We start from the raw sequence: 23,215 nt of genomic DNA on the forward strand, positions 1-23,215 counted from the left end.
TTACTTTTTGAAGAGTTAACTCCTTTAGATTGGATACAGAGTTTGGAGAGTTTGTTTTCTTGCTAAAACCTACCAGAAGACAACTGGCCAGAAGAGGCAATCTAGCAGGCAGCACATTTTAATTAAAAAGCAGTCAATTTCCTATGGTTACTGAGGGTCAAGTGGGGCCAGTTTTAATGCTCTGTTACATGAGAAGAAAATGTTAAAGCACTATGTAAAGCGCATACTGAATTACTGCTTATGCTAATGCTACCTGACCTTTCTTCTTTGCTGAAAAGATATGATTGGCCATGTTATCACGAATTTTGAAGGAGGGAAAAAAACATCAGCCAAATGCGGCCAGTGAACCTTGTTCTGAGTTGTTTCAATTAAAGCAGTATCTCTTTTCTCTCAGCTGTCCATTTCAACACTCTCCCGCTGAGGCCACAGCTAACGCAGGTGCACATTCACAGCTCCAAGATGTCTCTAAGGCAGACCAAAAGTCCGTTTAGCTCAGCCTTGTGTCTATGACAATGGCCAGCACTACGTGCTGAGGGAAATGATATAAGAACAGTATAAACATGAGGGATTCTTCCTGTATTGCACCCTGCCAGCCTCCCACAATATGAAGATTAAAGCAGTAACTTACAGGTGAGCAAGCTGTTACTAAACCAGAAGTAAACTACCTACCTTTTGAATACTTCCAGACAATGGTAGGAACAGGATAACCCTCGGCAGAGCAGTTAAGAATAACGGCTTTTCCATAGATCCCATCCTGGTCGCTGGGCTGAACCACAAACCTAGGCGGCACTGCAGGAGGAAGCAAAAGGAGCCGTAAGAATTTGTGCAACTTATCCAGTAGCTCAAAATGGCAGAGCAGTCAAATAAGGAGGTGTAACTTTTCATAGTGGAAAGCAAAAATTAAAACCAGCTTTTTGATGAGCCAGTGAAATCGTAAAGTTGGTTTTACAAGATTATTTACTTTCTGTGCACAATCTCAATGTATTTCTTGCCAGGCATCGCAAAAGCACTGGCCTTTATAGGACACAAAACAAGTTAATAAAAACCTCTCTGTAGGAGAGGTTGTAAAATGGAATAACAGATAAATCATACTGCTGTGGTCAGAAAAGGAATGCTTTCTAACAAAGGCAGAGGTTTGACAGATGTCTAAGAAAATGGAAGTTTTCTGTGTTTGTTTTTATAACAGTGAACTAGTAAGCTTTAGAAAAAGAATCAAATTATGTAGCATAAATAATCTTAAAAAATAATGATTTAATAGCAATAGAATCACTTCAGGTGAGAATGAGGGTGTTTGAACCATAACTTCTGATAGGACTTTTCTTTCCAAACAGCCATAGAAAGGTTCAACACAATTTGCTTGCATTAAGTTGAAGAGGAGAAGTCTTACTGGAATAGATGTGTGCAGATCGATGTATATGTATTATTAGACTTATTCTAAGGCAGCATAAAACCACTGCCATGATTCTTCCAGACATAGGCAAGTACATATCTATTTACATATAAATAAAATAAGAGCTGCTTATGTCAAGGAAAAGCTCTACATGTTCCAAATACAGATACACAGTGAAGAAAACAACTTGTGATGATGCTAGACCTACAGTTTACCATGAAGGCCCAATACTAAATGTGAAAATCTCAATAAAACCTGCAGATTTGACAAGAGTTTGAAAGAAAAGCTGAAAACTGTGAAGAATGTTGAGAAACCCACAGAAGTTACTGAATATTAAAAGTGCTTAATGGTTGCATTAAAGTCAGTTAAGGTCACAGATTTTTATTGACCTCCCGTTCTTTGGTTCAGAACATGAAGAAGGAAATACCTGAGAAAAAAAGTAAATTATTTGTGTCCTTTTCCCACACGTTATTCTTTTTGTCATTTCTTACAGTGTTATAGAGAAAATGTAGTAAGGTGACTGAGCCTGTAATCAATTTTTTCCCTCTCAAATCAAGTGCAGCAACACACTCGGATCTAATGCCGTAAAGAAAGAATCCCAATAGTCCCCTGCTTTCCTCGCCACACCGCAACGTATGCGGATGGGGACACACAGCCAACCTCATGGATTCACAGCTCCGCAGGTCCAGCCGGTGCTGACTTTGTCCCAAAGTTGTGGGAGACAGAACAAAGGGCCCAACCATCGCTCCTTGCTTTGACCCAACCCCCCATCAGACCCCACCACCTGCCTCTCCAGAAGTGCCAGAAATTAAGAAAGTAAGTAGGGGAGAAGGCTGTAGCATGAGGAAATGTAAGGCAGCAGAAAAGGGGATCATCAGTGCAGTGACTGTTTGCCCTAGGATCTGAAACAGCTCTTAATGGCCATGAATATAGTACTAATTATACATCAGAAAAACTGTGCGGCACAAGCACAGCAGACGCACCAGTGCTACAATATGTGACTTTAAAGTTTTTTCAGTATAAACATTTCTCATGATTTATGCAAAGAGCTCCTCCCATTACACCAGAGAGTCCCAAGTTTTCCTCAAGCAGAAACCTGAGCTGCCAGTGTTGGCATGGACAGGACTGTGGAAGGTTGGAGGTACCTAGAAGTACTATCTCCAGGTTCAGAGAACCTTCCTCCCAACGGCTCGAGCCTTCCTCCCTGTGCCTCCATAATCCACACTCCCCTCCAACTTTCCGCCTTCATAGATAAATTGGCTTTTAAAAGAGGAGAACAATCTTCTGGAGAGCAAACAATTCCTTTAACTGAATCTTTTGCTCATTGAATCCTATAGCCATAATGCAAAGCTGTTTATTGCCTAACTATGTACAAAGAAGCTCCACTGCTGTTTTGAATATGGCCAAAAGAAATGGAAGGAATTAACGGCAACAGAGGCAAGACACCTTTGTACTAGGAGATATATTTACTGCTGTCAAACATTTCATCTTTCCAAACAGCTGCCACACTGACAAACATATATCATATGTTATGTCAATTCATGATAGGTAAGCATCAAACATGAAATCCCAGCAACAGCAGCTCTGGGCAATCACCTGCCCTGTTCTACTTATCTACTCAGAGAAGACATTTGCTTCAGTAGCTCTCTTCACATTGTTCTGTGTTCATTCTATCACTAACCACAAAAGGAGTCCCAAGTACTTATTTTCCAAAGCAGGTGAAAAGTACAATTAGTTGCACAAATAGATTTGATTTTATACAACTCAGTACCGTGGCATCAGCTTGTTTCACCTTGGTAACCATAAGTAAATTTATATTCACAGCTTCTGAAAAATCAGTTCCAAGTTGCTTATCCATAAAGAGTAGTCAAAAAAAACCAAAAAACAACCAACCAACAAACAAACAAACCAACACAAAACCACCTCAGCTGTAGCAGTCCGGTGAATGATTACAAAGGATGCAATGAAGTGACTGATAATTACTGGCCTCATCTAGCACTGAAAAGTGTGAAGAGTATAATGTCTTTTAAAATCTCTTTTACAATACAAAACTTTTGTAACTTCTTTGTTTATTTCCCTTCTCTTTGAAAAACGTTTTCTTTATAGTCTTCATTTGCTAAACTGGCAAGAAGTGTTAATTTTTCAGGAAATAAGTTTTTGTATTAAATAGGTAGGGATATGCAGAAAGTTTTGGAAAAATTAAGCAAGATTGCCTAGTATGAAGTAAAGGCAATCAGCCTTTAAAATACTCTTTGCATTAAAGTTATCTGTTAAAATAAAAATTTTGTCTAATCCCTTTGGGCATATATAGAAAAAAATGCCAAGTGTAAATGTTCCTTGAGCATTTACATGGAAATGCATCCTTCCACATCTTTAATGAACTCGTGTAGAAATTCTTGATGTGTTGTGCCTTTAATGCTGACAAGCTCTGAACAGGGCTTTTTATCATGTTGATTTCGCTGTATTTTTGGTATATATAAAACATAAGGTTTTGCTCAGATATTCCCGATATTCTCTTTTTTAATCATTACTTTTGATACAGAATGATAATAGGATGGTAACTGTGGAAATTACATTTTGCCATATGAGCTCCAGAACCAGGCGTTCGATTAGCAATCGTACGGCTCCCTTGTACTGCTCCACAAACAAAGCACCTTTCAACCTTACCTGGCAAAAACTCTGCCCACGTCCAGAAATAGAAACAGTTTCTCTATTCAGTAAAGTTTTAGCCTTCCTTTAGGACTGCTTATAAAAATGCCAACTACTGCTCTGATTTTGAAGGCATGAACCCTTCACACTTAGTCTTAAGATTGCCAAAAGAAAAACAGAAAAGATGCTACAGCAAAACAAAATTACTCATTCACTGACCTTTCAATTGTTTCTGTACTGCTGTCTAGGTAAAACCACAGGATTTTTCTTTTTACAGAAATGATTAAAAAGTAAACAGAGGAGATCTTCATATTTTTCTTCCCCATTGATAGTTTGCTTCTCAATTTTATTTCATATGAATAACTTGTTCAGTGCTATGTGGTACCACACTTTGAAAGACAATGCAGCTAACTACTCGATCTAGATTTTCATACTTAGCTTTAGATTATAAGCTACGTTCACTTTTTCATTATCTTTCAGAAATTCATTAGCCCTTAAAGAAAATTTGCTTAGTCAGAATTTAACAAAGTGAATTTATCTGATATGCTTAGAGCTAATGGAGAAAAGAAAACAATTAGTTCTCCTCCCCTCTCTTTAGATGTACAGCTGTGCGCCTCCTCTGCCCCTTTAGAAGTGAAACCCTCTGAAATAGCTCACGAATATGACTGAACAGTTCTACTTGTATTATCACCCTTGTTTCAGCAGCACAGTCCCTTGAGCCCTTAAAGGAGGGCATTTAAAATTGCTTTAACAGTGAGTTTCTGTTAGGCTCTCTCATTTAATGCAGCCCACGGATCTGTGATGAGAAATGAGCTGCTGACTTGTTTAGTGTAAGAGCAGTAAGTTGACAGATGCAACCTATTTAATGGCTGAACTCAAAGGACCTAAAAAAGGTGTTTTCAGTCAATATTATGAGCAGCAGTCTCCGGCTCTCACAAAGGGAAAACAAAGGATGAGAGCAGTCAGAATAGAATGATGACGGTAACATGAATGTCACAGTGCTATTTTAAGGGAAGGAAAATGGTTTTATTATCTCCTTGTGTGAAATAACCCTGATAAGATGACAAAATACGAGTTGGTACCCTAAGAAGATACTGCTTACCAGTGTCATGGCTGCTCTGATGGACTTCACAAGCTACTGACAAAAATCAGTTTATGAGTGCATGCTAACATTCCCTGATTTAATTTTGCTTTACATAAAGCCAAGAATCCTTTCTGACTGTTCTTTACGCCAGGGACCCGACGACAAATTCCCACAATCTTTCCTGGACTTCAGATCTGTGCAAGTGCTTCTGGCTCCCAGGTACAGCGATCGGTACATCGCACTGGGGAGCAATTCTGAAGGCTCCTAACATGAGTTCCTCCGGTGGGCTACTGGAGGGAGTTGAGAAATAATCTATGACATTGGCCTAGAATACAATGTTTCATTTTTACATGGAATATTTGTACTTTACACTGAGATCATACTGTCAAAATGATGGAAGAAATTTAATCAGCCAAAGCGACCATTGATGTATTAATGAATGAGATCATTAAACATTGTACTTCAGCAAAGATGAACAGTTATTAAATTTGGTCATCGGACCTAAGGGGTCGATTTAGCTAGTTTAGTGAAACCATTTGCTATGTGGTTGAAGAAAAAAGATGTACTTTCACAAAATGAGACGGTGTCTAGTGGTTTGTGTTGATCAGGTTTGTCTAATGAGAACCTTAAATAGGAAGTGAATCTTTCAAGAATAATCTTCAAAGCCTCACTGTAAACACCAGCCAAGAAAGTAAATGAATTTTGACACCAGCTGTGACCATAAATCTTCTCCCCCGGTTTTTCTATCAGAAATTGCATTTGTTGCATCACACCAGCACCACCACCAAACACCAGAAAGCAGATGATACTCACTTCCTACCTCGAAGATTCAAGGCTCAAGGACTCCTCATTGGGTGCCTAACTATCTAATGATATTCGACACTCCTGGCAAGTGCAAAATGAAAACACATTTACACTTAATGCACTAAAGGGGGGGTGTTATTAGGTATTTAAAGATCTTATCTCAATTTTAACTTATGATGTGTTCACTAACAGGAATTATAAAATCTTGATTTATGCATCCACTACTGTCTTTGAATTCTCTTTTCTGGCAGTATCTGAAAAATCTTTAACTCATAATACATTTATGAGCTTTTCCTTTTTGGTTACCAATTAAAATCTTTTTCACTGCTTTTTATTTTATAATTATTTCATTCCCATTTAGGGAATCCCTATAGAAATGAGTAACACATTATAAAGTGTATATAGATTTTTAATCACTCTTTAGAAGACAGCCCTAATGAGTAAAGCTCTAATTAATTCTGCATGATGATATAAGTAACTGACAGAGAAGATATTTTTTCTAATTTCTATGGATGATATTCATGACAGGATCCTATTCTTTCCTTTTTCTTAATAGCATGCGTAGCAAACCAAGAGTGCAACAAGAAACAATCAAAATCATAATGATCTATGAGTTTTTGAGAAACCCTTCTAGCTTGCGAATTTTTATGCATTTCCAGAGGAACTCCAGGCCGGGATCTGGCGGAGCACAAGATTTTGAGAAGGAAAGCCCTGTTTTCACTCACCAGGACTGCCTACCTGCAGTCCTAGATGCAGTGAAGATGCTAGGCTTCTCCCAGTGGCTAATTAATGAACTTTTAAAAGATGTTCCATAAACATTAGGACTAATCAAACCAGCTTGTCTATGGATTTGTATCTCATGTTTGAGTACAGACTCCAGTTGGAACACTTCTTGTGTTTGCAGAAGGGCTCACCTGAGTAGATTCTCTGGTGTCTAGTATTACAGTCAGTAGAGGCGTTTCTAATCAATCACTTCTTAGTTTTTTAAGGTTTTAGTTAGCTTAGTTTTTAGGCTTTTAGTTTAGTTTCGTTTTTAGGGTTTTGGCTCCACTGGAGGCATTCTCCCCTCTTCCAATTTGTCTGAAATCGGCCAATAAACTGTGGAGAGGTACTGACAAATCTATGTCCAGAGCGTGTGACACTGTCTCACTTCCAGGTCCTCACCAAGAAATCTGTAGCAGAGAGAACTGAGATTGCCCTCAGATCTTCTTACCCAGGGCTGCATAGCTGCTCAAAAGCTTTCTCCTCACTTTCTTGCTCTCGGCAGGCTCCTTCCATCTCCTATTTGATGCTCTGCAAGGAAGCTCTGTGGAAGCCGGTCATCTTCCTCTGATATTTAAGGCAGGAAAAATCCAGCCTTGCTGGCCAGGTATTTTTAGGGCTCCTTATCATGACTTGATTGCTTTTGTAAAGCACAAAATAACGCGAACAGCAATGAAGATTACCATAAGGTTCTCACAGATTTTAAGAGACTCATGCTTGTTTTTCTTTTGCCAATAGATACTCCTGGCAAAATGACAGTGCAGCTTAGATATGAAAGATATTATTTGTAGGAAGAATATAGGAAATCTATTTAACAGACTGAAAACTTAATAGAAAAATATGGATGCTAAAAAACAGCGGATACATGCAACCTGACATAGAAAATATTGAGAGAAAAAATCTCAAGTTGTAAAGCTGAAGAATTTACATGGCTGTATGCATTCTGCAGAAGTTTGTGTCCTTGCTAGTGGTTCAAATGCAGCAACAAGCACTTGGCCTGTGTTTCTTCATTCACCTTAGGAATAGACTGGATTTAGATTCTGCTTCGAAGTCTACCCGTGTACCGCAAAATGATATGGACTCCCACTTATTTTGGAAATATGATAGCCTTCATCATTTTAAAGTCTACTTTTAAAACAAATACAAGGACAGTATAGACAAGGAGAAAGAAACTTCATGAGGAACAGTCATATTTCCCTTTATTTTCCTCTCCCATTCACTTTCTGCTTTCATATCAAAATGCACAAACTTCACATAAATAAGATATTCCCAGAACACATCTCCTGACATTTAGGAAAGTCAACATTTAGGTTTGAAGCACACTGCTGAGAAACCATCACACAATGTGGATTAGAAACAAGAGGAGTTAAAGCACCATTTCTTCTTTCTTTATTTGGAGAAAAAACAACCTAGTGGATTTAGAAAAACATTATCTATCAGTTATATGGCACCTATGAATAAAAAGATGAGGAGGGATGAGAAAGCTTGGAGAAGAAACAGACAGGAAGAAAGCAAGTCTTTTCTTAAATGTGTATAGGTCAGGTTGGATGCAGACGAGGAGTGACCAACAGTGACGCTCTGAAGGCTGGCTGTCTTCTGACCTGTGTGGGATGAGACAGCTGAAGCAGTTCAATATGAGGGAATGAGGTCAGTCCAGGGTTTTGGCAGAAAATCCAGGTCAGACATCATATTCTATTTTCCCCTTTCCCTCTGGGTGAGAACTATTATCTCAGATGCAGATGCAAAACTGATTAAGACATTACCATTTAAATTGACAGAGAGAGAGAAGAAAGGAGAGGAGGCTCAAAGGAGGCTGCTGCAGAGCACTAGCTGGGCAGAAAGCTAAAAAAGAGGGGGAAAATGAAGTAGCCCTCATAACCTCCTAAAAATTTGCAGGACTAGGGCTCCAGAGGGTTTCTCCAAGCCTCTGGGTAAAACAGAGTGAACAGCCACCCTCTGTCATGCCCGTGGGTGGATAAGGACACCCTTTAGGCACACGCACCCAGTAGTTGTCATCCCAGCCCTGGGGCAGAACCCTCAGCAGGAGATGCAAAGCAGCAGCACAGAAGGGGAAAATGGAGGTGTTGGTGTCGTTTTGATGAAATGCCTACAGGAACCCGTACAGAGTTGCTACAGGGATTCGTTCCCATCACTTCAAGCACTGAGTATAACCGCAAACCAGGTACGATGTCAGCTGTTACGAGATGCAGCATTTCTGCGTAGGGCAGACACAGCCAGCAGACCATCTGTTGTGATGGGAGGTTGTCAACTTTCCCTTCCCCAGCAAAAGAGAAGGTGAGGAAAATATTATTAGAATGATGAATATGGTTAAAAGCTAACAGAACAGCTTAGGAAAAGAATACTTAAATGCATGTAGTTAATTAGACTACTTCATTTACGAATTACTAGATAGATGGGGAAAGTAATAGACATCTGTACTGAGTAATACTTAACGAAGATTAAAAGCCATGAAATTTAAAAAAAAATCATTAAAGAAAAATTTGTATCAAAACTAGTGAAAATGCAATGGACCTATTTGCTGCTGAGTTCTGGGAATACTAGCATACACAAACATAAGCATACACATTCTATAAGTGGAAAACTAGGGAATAATCCACTAAGGATAGTCCTAGGACAGTGAGAAGATTGAACTTAAAAGGAAGAGCTGTTCAGGGGACTTTGCTTCAAAGGAGTTTTTGAGGGGGGAAAAAAAAGCCTGGAAAAGATGGCAAAAGCCCCTGAGTGGTTTTAAGATTTATCTTGGTAACCTTGCAAAAGGGAATATAAAATGTAGTGATCTGCAACAGGCAGAAATAACTAGGGTTACTTCCAGGATTACAGCATGTGTCCTTTTTCTCTGAGGAGTTTAATGGCTTGGTAGAAAGAAGGAGATGCTGGACAGGGAAGAGTATAACACTCTTATTTTTTAAAAATGAAAATTTAAAACACTTTGAAAAACTTCCAGAAAGAAAAGGAAGCAATTTGGTTTTGTTGAAGTTTTGCACGGTAAGTTTGAAAATGTATCACAAGGCATAATCTCTAGGTAACTTGGCTAAGGTGCGACTTGAAAGGCAAAAACTGTTGAAGGCGAGGTATCTCTCTGAAAGGTCTTTTCCACATAAAATATTTCCTTACTGAAACTATATTCACATCTGTTCGAAGGCCAAATGTTGTGAAGTCAGGAGGAGCAAATGAATCGTGCTAATTGCGTAATAAACACAAAAAAAGGAAAAGAACAATGTGGTAACAGGGAAGAGTCTTTTCCCAATGAAGTCAGCATCAACACTTTGCTTTTTTACCGACATAATGTTATATGGGAGAGCGATCTAAACAAAAAATAGGGATAACCAGACTAAAACAATAACAGAGGGGAATTTGATACCATTTCAAAGGTTTGATCCCAATGAGCGGGCCTGCGCCTCACAAAATTTTCCAGGCAGTCAGTCTTGTGGCTCACCCACCCGCCCTGTGCACTCCGGGGTTTTTGATTAGTTGCAAGACTTTTAGATAGAAAAATCGTAACAATTTCTGTGCTTCACTGCTCCGTGTGCTCTCTATTATGAAGAGAAAGATTACCATATTTTCCTTTTTTATTATACTTCCCATCAAACAGATGTCATTACAAAATACTGATGAATTCCGCTTAATTGGTGCCCTTCAAACTAATTACATCTACTTACCTCTCACGATTAATTGGCTTTGGTGCTCCACAGCTGCTGCATCATTTCTAGCTATACAGGTATAATTCCCATTGTGCATCAGCGAAAGATTAGAAATCCTTAAGGAGCTGGTGAAGTCGATGTTATCAATCGTCACCCCGAGGCTGGCCGGGATCGGCCGTCCGTCCTTCTGCCAGGTGATTGTGATGGGCAAATCCCCGGAGACCACCACGCAGGGAATGAAGACCCGCTGCCCGATGGAGAACCGCGGGAACTCAAAAGGCTGAATAAAAGGCGGAACTGAAACAAAAGAGGAAAGAGCAGCTAATGCAGTTACGGTCTTGTTTCTGAAAATAACATAATGAAACAGCTGTGCAGTGCTGACTATGTAAAACCTACACCTTCGACAGCCATAGAGCATTGTTTAGCCAAAACAACCATGTCTTTTGCAAACACCTTTTCTGGCCTGACTGCCCAGTGCATAACCAGAGATCACAAGCAGTGAAATCCCTGGCTTCCAGAGACACCAGACACCATTGGCAGATTCCTGAAAGAATATTAAGCACCTCTTGAAGAAATCACACCGCCGGCTTGCGACTTTCCAGCTCTTTCAGCAGCGACGCTGCCTGGACAGTCCAGGAGGAGCTCAGTCAAGGTCTGATGCGAGGGCCCTGCTTAGGGTCACGGAATAAACCTGGAAGAGGCTCCGGCTTTGCTTCTGGGACGTGATGAAAGAGAATGTAAGCTTCTCTAACTGCTCCTGGCACTTATTTCTTAGTGTTTCAAGTCACAATTTTCAGTAAGATTGGGTAGAGGTATGAAGTGAAAGGCACATACAGTACTTGTAGGACAGCAAATTAAGTTAAAACTGATTTCTAAACAGGGACGGTACAAGGCATAAACACTCATGCTGGAATTTAATTCCTGCTAAGCATATTTTGCTTGGCAGATCTTTTTTACTCTCTTCTTTTTTTTTTTTTATTCTTATTATTCAGTGGCTGAACCAAAAAACTTGAAAGAGATACTCCTTTTTTCTATCATAGGGAAGAATTCCACTTCTTAAAAAACTTTTTTTTTAGGTATTTTTAGTAAAAACAGAGGAAACAGTGGGTTGGATTCAATAAACAAAGCAAGAATTAATGGGGGTGCCTCACTTTCTCTGGATTGTGGTTGCAACATTTATTAATCATTTGGTAAACTGAGACTCAAATACCTACACATAGGAAGGAACAGAAATCTTCTTCCCATCTCTGGGAAGCACTCTAACAGCCAGGGCATTGATCTAAGGCAGATTTCTATCAATCAGTCCTGAAAAGACTATAAAACCAACTTTGCAAGCAGTACTCAAATACTCAATTTATCAAAAGAGAAGTTCCTAGAGGTTATGTACCTTAGATATAGGACTGCGTTTTCCTATTCTTGCCTGAGAGATTACTTATATATACTCTGTAGTATACTGGAACATCTTTAACAGGAAAGATTGAAGGATACCCACAGCAGAACATTTATACTGCTGTATATTAGCTAGCTTCAGAAGAAAATGGAGTTGGTGGCTTTATCTAATTGCATTTCTTTTGTCATTTCTCCCTTTAGCAAATCTAAGGCTACGTTTTCCCCAGAACTAAAGCAGAAAAGAAGCAGAAAAACTCTTCAAAGTGCTTGCGATGTACACTAGCCCATTGACTTCCCCAGCAACATTTTTACTCCTCTGCCAGTGTCCTATCTCTGGGGTGCAGAGAACACGTATTTGTGACCATTACCATGTTACCTCAACGCATTTCTTTTGATCGTTGCATATGTTGGCGGCTCCTCCATCAGGAGTAAGAAAGTTTATCACTAGGGAAGAGATACCAACCCCCCTGAAGGGCTAAGGCGTTGTTCAAAGGCATGTTCAAATGCTTGTGTACATGCACATCATGGCGTAAGAGGTTGACACAAATCAGATATTAACTCCAAAGCCGTGATGCCATTTGATGAGGAGAAGTTCTGACCGTGCACAGCTGCCACAGAGAGGTAACATCAGGCGCAGGGTACCACAGCGCAGCCTTACAGGCTCTCCCTGACTTCTTCTGAGAGCACCTCGCTGCCTGCGGTGGTGGAAAGTGCCGCTGCCATCAATTTTTCTCACACACCGTAATGCCTTTTCCTGATATTTTCCTGACTGCCATCTCTCAAATCACTAAAACCTGTCCTGTTGCATTTTGAAAATCTGGTAGATCAGGCATACAGAAAAAAGAAACTTGGTATAAACTACTGTGTTTATTTGAACTTTCAGCACTGGAAATGAACTGCTTTTTCACTTGGGGATCTAGTGTCACAAAGTGAGGCAAAATGTCTGCCTGCCTCTTCTAATTACCTCCGCGCAGCTAACGCATTCACATGAGGTATTTTAGATTCTTCGTACATCATCAGAAAAAGGCCAAAACTTCTCTTAGCACTTATTGACAAGCAGTTTATAATACAAGTGGGAATGAGCAATTTTTAGAAAAAGACCATCAAAAGTTTTCAACATAACCTTTCCCCTTGATGAGTGCGAATGCCTGCTAAATGCCAAGTGTCCCCCTTACTGTGTTGGCTAGCAGATTTCTGCCCAAATCCTTCTCAGTCTCAGGCATCATAACTGAAAGATGCACTAAAATTCACAACAGGGTGGCAAATTGCTTCTGTATTTTCTGCTGAGTGTGTAACAAATTTGAACCAATCTTTCACGGAAAAAAATGATATCAAAAGTCAGACAACATATTGCTCAAGGGTTGTTATGTGCATCTTCTCTCTCCATCTCCCTGATGAGGAAAACAGGGAGCAAGATCATTAGGTCACATTGAAGTATTTTTCAGAAAATATTGGTTTGTAAGGCCGCATTTACCAACTCTAAAATTTAAGTAGCAGCCTGCAGAGCTTTTCAGAAATTGGCTAAAATATTTATAGGCAGCACATTTTCCCTCTACTCAGGTTTTTAAGATACAGAGGAAACCAACACTTATTTCTGCCACATAAAAATATAACATATATTCAACCTGCAGCAGCTTGCTGTCCTGACAAGGAGCTTATTTTAAAAACCAGTGTGTAATTTAAAATCAGTACTTAAAAAAAGTAAATAGGCTAGCAATAACTTCGAAGTATTGAAGAATGTTTTTCAGCTAGAGTATTTACCAGTTCGGGCTGATAAAGGCAGTTTCCAGTGACCTAACATAGCAGATAAATTTTCTTCCTGCTAGTGTGAAGAAGGAAACAATCACAAAAAATCACTTATTAAAAGCATATAATAAAGCATATCTGAAGTCAGGGAAATAATTTCTGAAATACAAAAATTGCCACATATGTGTCTATATCTATCTATCTATAAATCTAGCTCTACAGTAAAAAGTTGACATATATTCTTGACAGAAGAAAATACCAAGCTTGGTTAACCAGCACGTGGGTCTTTTTTTTTTTTTAAAGTAAAGCTGTATCATTGTCAAACAGCACTAAAAAATAAGAAGGACATATACTACTTTAACTCTGAGAATGAAAAGTTAGAGTAGGACAGATGTATTCAAAATGTGTTTAAAATAGTTTCAGGTGTGTTGAAGTATTTTCCTTCCCTATACATAGCTTTAGTTTGACCATACTTCAAAGTCTGCATTCAATTTTTTTGTTAAATTATACTATTTTATATATAAGATGTAACGTGTTGACTATATAGAGAAAGAGCTGTATATGCACGTGTGCTTGTGTACATGGAAGGGATCTTTCTTCCTCCACCTGCAACAGGCAAAAGAGTGAAAATCTCTGCTTCATGCAATGAAGTGCAATGTCTTGGGAATGCTTTATTGATGCGCGCTTGAATTAAGTGTCTATTTAAGAACAGGAGCATGGGCCAGCCTCATTAGTGCTAATGCAGGAAGATTTAAATTATGTTTTTGTGCCCTAGCAAGGTCTTCTGTACCTCTGGGAGATTACTGTAAAGGAGGGCAAGGAGGGCTTCCACGCTGCTCTCCATTAGCAGAGGAACATCCTTAATTTCTTGCCCTCCGTTCCATGGGAGTTATGTTGGAAGAAACTGCTGGGATGACTCACTAAAACGGAGTATCCTGCAGATAGCCTGTCTCCTGCAGCAGCCTTCTGAACATGGTGTTCCTCTCCTGTGGCTCTGCATAGTAAAATTAAAGTCATCCTCTGCTTTATCATTATAAACAGTTCCCTAATGGATTCTCTTGCAACAACACTGTTGCAGGAGCTGTGCCCACAATATAAAATACCTTTGGCAATGACTACTTACAACACAGGTCCATCGGCTGATGCAAAGCTATAACCACCAAACTACGCGTATGGTAGCCGCATGACCCTGTATTTCATGTGCTGGGAGTGCAAAAGCCAAAACTGTTTCCTAGCCACAGTTCAGTCATTTGTAAGTTTTCTCAGCCATCGATAGCTTCTCCTAAACAATCCCATCCCTTGTGGGTGAAGGTCTGAACAATTGCACACAGTTGCTAAAGCACTGGATTTCTTTGCTTCTTTCTTGTCTGTATTGAGCCTTATCAGTAGGACATGTCATTCATCTCAAACCATCTGTTAATGGCATTGACTGAGCCAAGCCCCATACCCTGCTCCCTTGTTTTATGTTAATGTATCCTACCCTGAAAAGAGCAAATATTGTTATATTCTTCAGGCCTTTCTAAGTGTACACATTGAAAAAAAAAAAAGGACCAAACTAATCCCTGTAATGCCTCTGCTGTTGCACATTTCCCTCTACTTGTAGGTTCATTAATTACTAAAATTAACGCTGTACACAAACATCTTCAAAATCTTACCACAACAAGCTGTGGTATTTTGTCAGGAACTGTCGCCGAGGGCGGCAGAGCGAACGCTGTGGTGGGTATTTCCCCGGGAGCTTACGAGAGAGACTTCACCCTTTGCCATAGTCCTGACTCCCCTTCCCTGCAATGCAACCCCGGTAGCTCACAGCCTCCCTGCTGCTGTTCTGGGAGCTCCTCCAAAATAAGAGAGGATGTAAGATGTTATGTAGAAACCAAGACAGCTTTCATGTCATGTCTCATCCGTCAAGCGAACCACCTCCTTTCAGCCTCCATTGCGAGGGGAAAAGTGGATGCCCTTATCATATGAATCGCCTTGCAAACCTAGGATGGTGGGAAGCTCAGTTCCCTGCCCTAGGGGATGCATTTGCTATTTGTTTTTTAAAAGACCTTCTTGATTTGAAGATAAGAGAGCAGCTGCAAGGGTATATTAACCCAATAAGCAGTTACCTTCATTGTTAAAGCGCTGCCCGATAAAAAGCCTTACTTGTAGGCTATGTATCCAGAATCACTTACCAGTTATTTTTATTATGCTTTTGGAACCTGGTGCAGAGCTATTGCCCCTGTTTAGCCCCTACATGATCTAAAGTGATCTTTGTCTCAGGTAACACCGTGAAAAGTTGAAACCAACTAAATCACTAGAGCCAAAATTTCTGGATTTAGATGAGAGAGGACTTTAACAGAATGATCTCCGTCTCTGAAAATCATTTCTGTGGGTAGATTGACTGGTTTCACACTAGCTTCCCTTTCACCTTCATCCCAGGACTGTACATAAGCAGCCGATTTTATATCACCCTTGATGCTGTCTTTTTTTTGCATGCTATGTATTATACACATTGATTTGAAATTAGGCCAGCATACTCCAGACCTGCACTATCACGTGCATGCACGGTCTCGCTTTCTGTATGCGCTGATTATACATACTTACGCACACATTGCTAATAGCTCACACTAACTTGATGCAATAAAGTGCTTAAATTTTTGAGAACAATTTCAATAAATACATAAGAAAGTATTTGCAATATAGTTGACAAAATACGTAGGAAAAATAGCAAGAACAGACCTTCTTCCAAAACCAAAGTAAATAAAGCTGCATCGTAAGAGAGAGAAGAGGGCTAGCTTTCGATAAACCCAAGCATAATATACAGATACTCTTGAACTCCTTAGCTCAGGCTCTTATTCAAGTATTAAGAGTCATTTCACATTGTTTACGTAATTCATAGATAAACACATCCATACACCAACTTAAATTGTGTTTGAAACATGTAAGACTGGGAACAAAACCAGTGAGTTTTATTTTAGATTTAAGCGAAAAGTTTTATATTTGAACATACTCATTCTTCATTATGAAGACTAGGATAGTAATGAAACAACTTCAACACACATTTTTGGGTGACCATTTTCTGCAGTGTCAGAGGTGAAGTCATTAAGAATGTAGTTTATTAGAAGTGTACTGCTACAAAAGAAGACACTTAACTGCAGCATCCACATGACACTTGTGAGCTTTTAAAGAATATGTCAGCTATGTTAATAAAAGGCTAACCTTGAGTTGTTGTATGTTGAATGGCAAAAAATTTGCACAGACCTGTCAAAACTCACATATTGAATACCAGACTCTTTTAGTCTTTTCTTCAGGTACTTCTATGGGTTAGATACCGGGGTTCTCACATGGGAGATATCACTGTCAATGTGCATGTTCCCTTAAATCAGACTGCTGCCACTGCTTGCTCCCTGTAACAAGTCCCCCCTGCCCATTATGTGACCTGAGAATGACTGGGAAATGGCTTTTTGCTGGACCTTTTGCAGGACTGGACATTCTCATCCATTCTCACCACGTCACCCTTGCGTGATTCCTGCATAAGACAACTCCAGTCACTTTGAGAGAGCTGAATGTTTCTTCCTGAACAAACTGCAAGAAGCTTGGAGGGATCCAAAAAGATACTGCACAGGAGAGTGAAAGGAAGGCAGAAAGTGATATAATGAAAGAAGTATCTGAAGGATGTCAAGGTCGGAAGTTTTTCTGACTCAAATTACTGGCAAGGTTCAGTCAGTAGGACAGATAAGAAGTTACATCTTAGATATGTGCATGAAACTGAATTCACACTTGCCATAATCCACGCCACGGACTGAAGCACAAACAGATTAGCAGACTGTTTGATGGGAGTATGCACTGTGGTCCCAAGAACCCTTGAAAGATTTCCCCTGATGTATTCTCCCTTTTGTGCATGCATATTTTTCACTACCTAAACCAGCCCTCCCTGAACTAACCTGCGATGCAAACACCACCAATAACATTTTATATATTAAGAAAAGCTAGATACTTCCCAGGGAAGATGAGGAGAATCAATTCAAATAGTTGCAGCATGAAGTTATTTAGAAATAGCCCTTGTTTTGTTTTTGAAAAAGAAACAGGCTGGTACAACTCTTTTACGTGGTTCACAACAGGTGAAGTGCTATCACTTTGGTGTAAGGCAATGAGAAGCCTTCTAAAGCAATGAGATATATAAGCTCTACAAGATCAGAAACAGTCCTTTTGAATACCACACTTTTTATTTTAATGATGCTGCACCCTTCCCTCTCAGGGGCTTCTTTTTCAATTAATTTCTGTCAGAGAAGTGTGAATAGCAGCAGGCTGTTTACACGAGAAGCGTGTCCCATGAGACTGATGAAAAGAAAATCATCGCTTACTACTGATGGCTTTTACTGTAGCTGAGAAAACTATTACTATAAATTACATAATAAAAAAAACCCAGAGATAATGATTCACTCCTGTTTTCAAAATGCTCTGAGATCTACTAAAATGCTGTAGAAGAGATACTGGTATTATTATTTTACCATCTTGCCACTTGAAGGGTTCTTTTTCAATGGAAATATGAAACTTACAGATGGGCTGGGTAATATAACCTCTTTCTTTGTTTGCCAACACTTCTCATTATAAGACTATTTTTGTTTGCTTGCAGTTTGACTTTTGTTTGGATAGTATTTTTCCAGGCCAGGTGTCCGCCTCAGGGTGAGCCATTTCAGCTGGAAAGTTTCAGCTACAACTGTTTGGCCGTTTCCAAGAATAAGGCGGGAGAGTGGAAAAACAGGGGTGCAGTATATGTTGATCCTACCATAAAAGCAAAAAAAAAAAAAAAGGCATTGTGAGAATCTGAGAAGCCCCACCTGCCCCATGGTTAGCAGCATGGATTTCAAGTTCAAAAAGTGATGGCACTAGCATCAGATAGTCTTGCTGTCTCTATGAAAAGTCATCACGAGGGTGCCCAAATTTTGCAGTCTAAGCAAAACCGAGTTAGTAAGTAGACAAAAACCTCACAGTTATTACATCCTGAGAAGATATTTTCCGGTGACTAACAGCTAAAAGCTCACAGGGCTCGAGAAGCACTGAACACATCCTAGCGCTTCCGGTGACTAACAGCTAAAAGCTCCCAGGACTCGAGAAGCACTGAACACATCCTAGCGCTACCTTCAGTGGCTGCATCAGTCCCAGCTACGTGGGGCAGGTGAGGTCTGGTGGGACGTCTGAAATCGAAGCAGATAGATTTGTCTCTCTAGTGCTCGTACAGCTGCCCGTGCTGGGCCCAGGAAGCATGAAAAAAAGTGATTTCAATGCAGAGAGAAAGAAAGAAGATGTGGGGGCCAAGGGACCAGAGCGGGGAACCAGCCTGCATTGCTGAGGATGCAGATAGCTGCAGCAAGCGACGGAGCAGAAGTTCAAAGCGGTGTCCAGGATAACAAAAGGGAATTACAGAATTGGATTTAGGGACAGTGGGGGGAAGTCAGAAGTTGGGAGCAGGCTTGCAGTAGGATTGCAGAGGTGATGGAGGTTGATCAAGTGGAGCTGGGAAACTGGCTGAGGATGCAAGACTGGAACAAGGAAACAGTGGGGTGAGGTACAGCACTGACAGTGAACGGAGACCCACATGAAGGGGAGACAGACTGAAACCCACTGGAGATGGAGAAAGTGAAGACTGGCAGAAAGAGAGGACTGTAACTGGAGGTTGGGAGGAAGGCTGGGAGCTCTGAAGGGGAAGACTACTTTTGAGTCATGAGAACAAGGTGCCAAGGAAATCAGGACCGAGATGGGAAAGACGTGGAGGACAGATTGGTTTTGGAACCCAGAGCAGAAGAGCCAGGATGTGGGCAAGGATAAGCTGGAGAAGACTGAGGAGGACAGGTCCTACTTAGGAGGAATGTACACAGAACCCCACATCTTCTACGTAATATTCTTCTCCTTAGGACATCTGACTTCAACAGTCCTCTGCTATTGGCAGATGTACATGAACCTCACTGGCAAACCACTAGAACTGGGCCGAATGCAGAGTAAGAAACTAGTGCTGCTAAGAATAATTTGGCTCTTGGTAAGGACCTGAGCAGTATCCTTAGCAAGGCTAATCTTGGTGATTACTTCTGAAGATGTCAGTGACTACTGTTTCTGCCTTGCAGGAGGGGGCGGAAAAGAAGTTCAGTTTACAAAAAAAGCTAAAAAGAAAATTGCATTTAACATAGGCCAAAGCAAAACATGTTGAAAGGATATTTTCACAGTTGCAAAGGCAAGTGGTTGACAGGTATAAAATACCAGAAATTAAGTGTGTGAGTACAGTCATAGTCTTTGCCCCGTTAGGTATGCATTACAGGGTGGGTAGTTTTCATGGCTTTTTGTCAGAATTCAGAACGGGCCAATTCATTTGTCTAAATATAAAAAAATAATGCCAAGATGGCTTGATTTCCAAAAAGCTCCGTTAGGACTCAGGCACGGTTCCAACAGAGCTATGTCTGCCAAGCAGAAACCTGCGTATTATCCTGCCAGCTTATCCACTCGGCTCCCAGCAGCCAGTTTATGGGACTGCTAGCTTCCAAGATCCAAATTTTGGGACAGAGACAAGGGACAGGCAAGGGATGGTGGGGAGGTGGCACGCCACATCTCTATGGGACAGAGTTACGTGGAGTCTGCAGACCTCTGGGCTAGGCGGCTATGCAGACAAGGGTACCAGTTATTCCTAAAAAATGGCACAACTGATTTCATGTGGTGTCTAATTGATTCTTCTGACCAGCAATGCAAAGAAGTAGCTGGCCTGAGGTCGAATAGCGTGTAAGTGCCCAGTTCCCAAGTTTTTGGCTTCCTGACAGCCTGCCAGGTGGAAGCCTGCACAGCAAGGCTCTATAAGCCCCAATCTTGGGTTCTCTGGCAGCCAGGATTTCATTTTGAAGCTATTATCAAGTAACTTTCTGTTCTCTTGCCTGAGATCTTACAGTGATTTCCAAAGAACATCTCCAAGATTTTGCTTTCATTTGGATGTTTGTAAATCTCGAAATAGTTTACAGAATGTGCAGCCCTCTTGTATTTGATTACGTGCTCATGCTGTTGCATATCTTTATTTGTATGCTGCTTTCAGCAAGTCCTCATTCAAGACAGAACGAGGATGCTTCATGTACTGGAGAGACTGGAAAGTGGGCGGTAAATGTGGCAGAGGTAGGACTGCAGACAAGACAAGTTGTATGCATGCTGCAGCTAAATACTGCACTGTAGAGCCAAATTCTGTATTCACCTTTGCCACAGATCTCTCAGATAATGCTAATTAAATTACTTAAATCTGTCTTTCCCAGGGGGTTGCTAAGCTGGCTGATGTGACCAATCTGAAGAAGGAAAAAGAACTCTCAGAAGCAACATCATTTCAATAGGAGCAGAGCTTTGAACACATAAATGCTATACAACAGCAGGTGAATTGGAAAAATCAAGCTGCAGGTTTCTGAAATTGAACATACAAAAATTTGTGGACACTTTTAAGCTCAGTTCATGCCTCAGCTGCCATTTGCCAAAGCACTCCTGATCACCCAGGTGGGTTTTGAAAATGAATGCATTGTTTCTGAAACATTTTGATACCACAGAGATTATCATCTCAGAAAAGCTCCTGAGGAAATTGATAATTATGTCTTCAGAACAGAACCTGGAGGAAACAAAACACCAAGTAACAGCTCATTAAGTACCATCTTTTCTGAATCACCCTTCAGATGGCTGGTTTGAGGTCACCCAGGAAGCTTGTGGCAGAAATGAGAGCAAACCAAAGAACCCATGATGTTGAAGATGGGCCATAATTCTGCCTCTGTTGCTCTGGAGAAGAAATAAGTATACTGATGGTATGAGATGCTGAACTATAAATAAGGGTATGCGGGCACTGATACTAACTCTCCTTACAGTGTCATACTTCAGAGCACTTTTAATCTCCAGTACGCAAGCTGGGCCATATTTTGTATTTCTCTAAATCAAATATAAGTGCCTGAAAACTCATCACATAAACTTTGCAATCAATAAAAGGAAAAGGCAACACAAACATTAATAATATTTTAAAGCAAGGGGCCGCTTTTGACTCTCCACTAATATGTCAGATAAAATCACTATGTAGTTAGGGAAGAAAACAGTACATAGCCCTCTAAAAAACCACTGTGGCAACACTGACCTCCAGCTACAATAGCAGAACCTTGAGAATTGTTCAGGTCTGACCTACAAAGCTCACCTTTGACATTTTGGGCTTAGCATATGAGGACAGGCTATTAACCTTTTTTTAAATAACAGTGTCTTGTCAAGGGCAGGGCATGATGAAGTAGCTAGGGCACTTGGCAGTCGACTTTGCCAACTCCAGATCGATAGATATGAGCCATACTGACACGTTTGTTTTGCAAGTGCCATGGATTGCTTTTCAGGCTGCAATCTGCACTGCTCCGACGCATCGGCCTTAAGGAGCACAGGCAGGATGAGGCTGTATCACAGGTGCAGCGGCCGCTCAGCCCACCGGCACGCTTCAAATGTGCCACATGCTTATGCAACTTATTCAGAGTATATTCAGTCATTGTTTGAAATTTCTGACCAGCCAATGGCCCTGGCAGCTGAATATCCAGAAGTGCAGTAGAATAACTTTAAGGAAGTCAAATCATTGAAGAAAGCTACAGTTCAATCAAAATTGATAGGGCTGGCAATCTGCTTTCTGGAGGAGGAATTGTCAAGTTTGAAATTGTAATCTAATGGAAGAAAAAACAGTATTGCACCTGAGGTACCAGCTAGCATTCTCAGTGCCTGGTAATGTCTTGACCTAAATGCCTGAGCTGTAAGGATAGACTGCTGGATTTTTTTGTCTGGCCACATTCAGTTTGATAGTCATTTGGAGAGCGGTATCATTTAAGAGGCAGCATTCCCCACCAGACTTACCATGGTGAACTGTTAGTGCAGCAGGTAGCAACACAATTACTAATTTGTCATTCAGTTCCTAAATTGTATCAACAAATCTGCGATCCTATTGTAATGTCGAGCAAGGTACCACCTACATGGAAAGACATGGTGATACGAGCTTTTTATGTCACAGTATGTGACCACTGCCCCTGATGGTCTCAGGTGTGTGAGATGTGCCTTTCAGAGTCCAAATTGCTAGTGGCTTAAAGCTAATCCCCTAACCTCTTGAAATAATTAGCAATTACATCACTCCAGGCTGGAAACAAGAAAGGACTAAACAAACAGAATAGAAAGTTAGAAGATCAAATGGCTGTAACAAAGTCATTTTACCTTACTGTTCTCTATATCTCATCTCAGAACGAATAGAGGAATCAACCTTCCTTCCTTCCTCTTCTCTCCCTCCCAGAAAAAGCCCTGGAAAAGTTTCTAAGAACTTCAGGAACATTGAAATTATACCTCAATTCTTCCTACAGGTTCACATGAAGTGCACTTTTTAGTGGGTTCATTGCTCAAAACTAGGTGTTACTGCAATCAGGTTTTCTGTCTTTGTGTCCTTGTGAATAGGTCTGAACATTGCCAACATCAGAATAGTCGGAACACAATGCAAAAAAATTCCCATTCTCATCTATTGCTGAAGTCTTTCAAGGCCATCTGAACATCCTTGTTTGGGACAATCTGAATAGATTTTAAGCATCCTATTAGAATTATAAGTCACATTTATTTCCAGTGCTACCTTTCTAAGCACCAAGAATGCTCAGAAAAGCACACTTAATAAGAGGAAAGCAAGGTTAATGCTTTTAGTTCCCGTTTCTGTCTATTGGTAGAAACACACACATTAAAATTCTC

General features: G+C 40.4%; 1 protein-coding gene across 1 annotated transcript in view; it reads right to left on the minus strand.

Moving 5' to 3' along the window:
- Positions 1-23,215, minus strand: part of LOC104165819 (Down syndrome cell adhesion molecule-like) — a gene marked incomplete at both ends in the record, with an annotated part of 91,480 nt that overhangs the window by 41,616 nt on the left and 26,649 nt on the right. Inside the window, 2 exons of the mRNA XM_009705571.1 lie at positions 670-789; positions 10,370-10,648. Coding sequence (XP_009703873.1) covers positions 670-789; positions 10,370-10,648 — 399 coding nt within the window. The remainder of the gene's footprint in view (positions 1-669; positions 790-10,369; positions 10,649-23,215) is intronic.

This window comes from Cariama cristata, unplaced genomic scaffold (genome assembly GCF_000690535.1).
Source record: "Cariama cristata isolate BGI_N322 unplaced genomic scaffold, ASM69053v1 scaffold468, whole genome shotgun sequence".
NCBI lineage: Eukaryota > Metazoa > Chordata > Aves > Cariamiformes > Cariamidae > Cariama > Cariama cristata.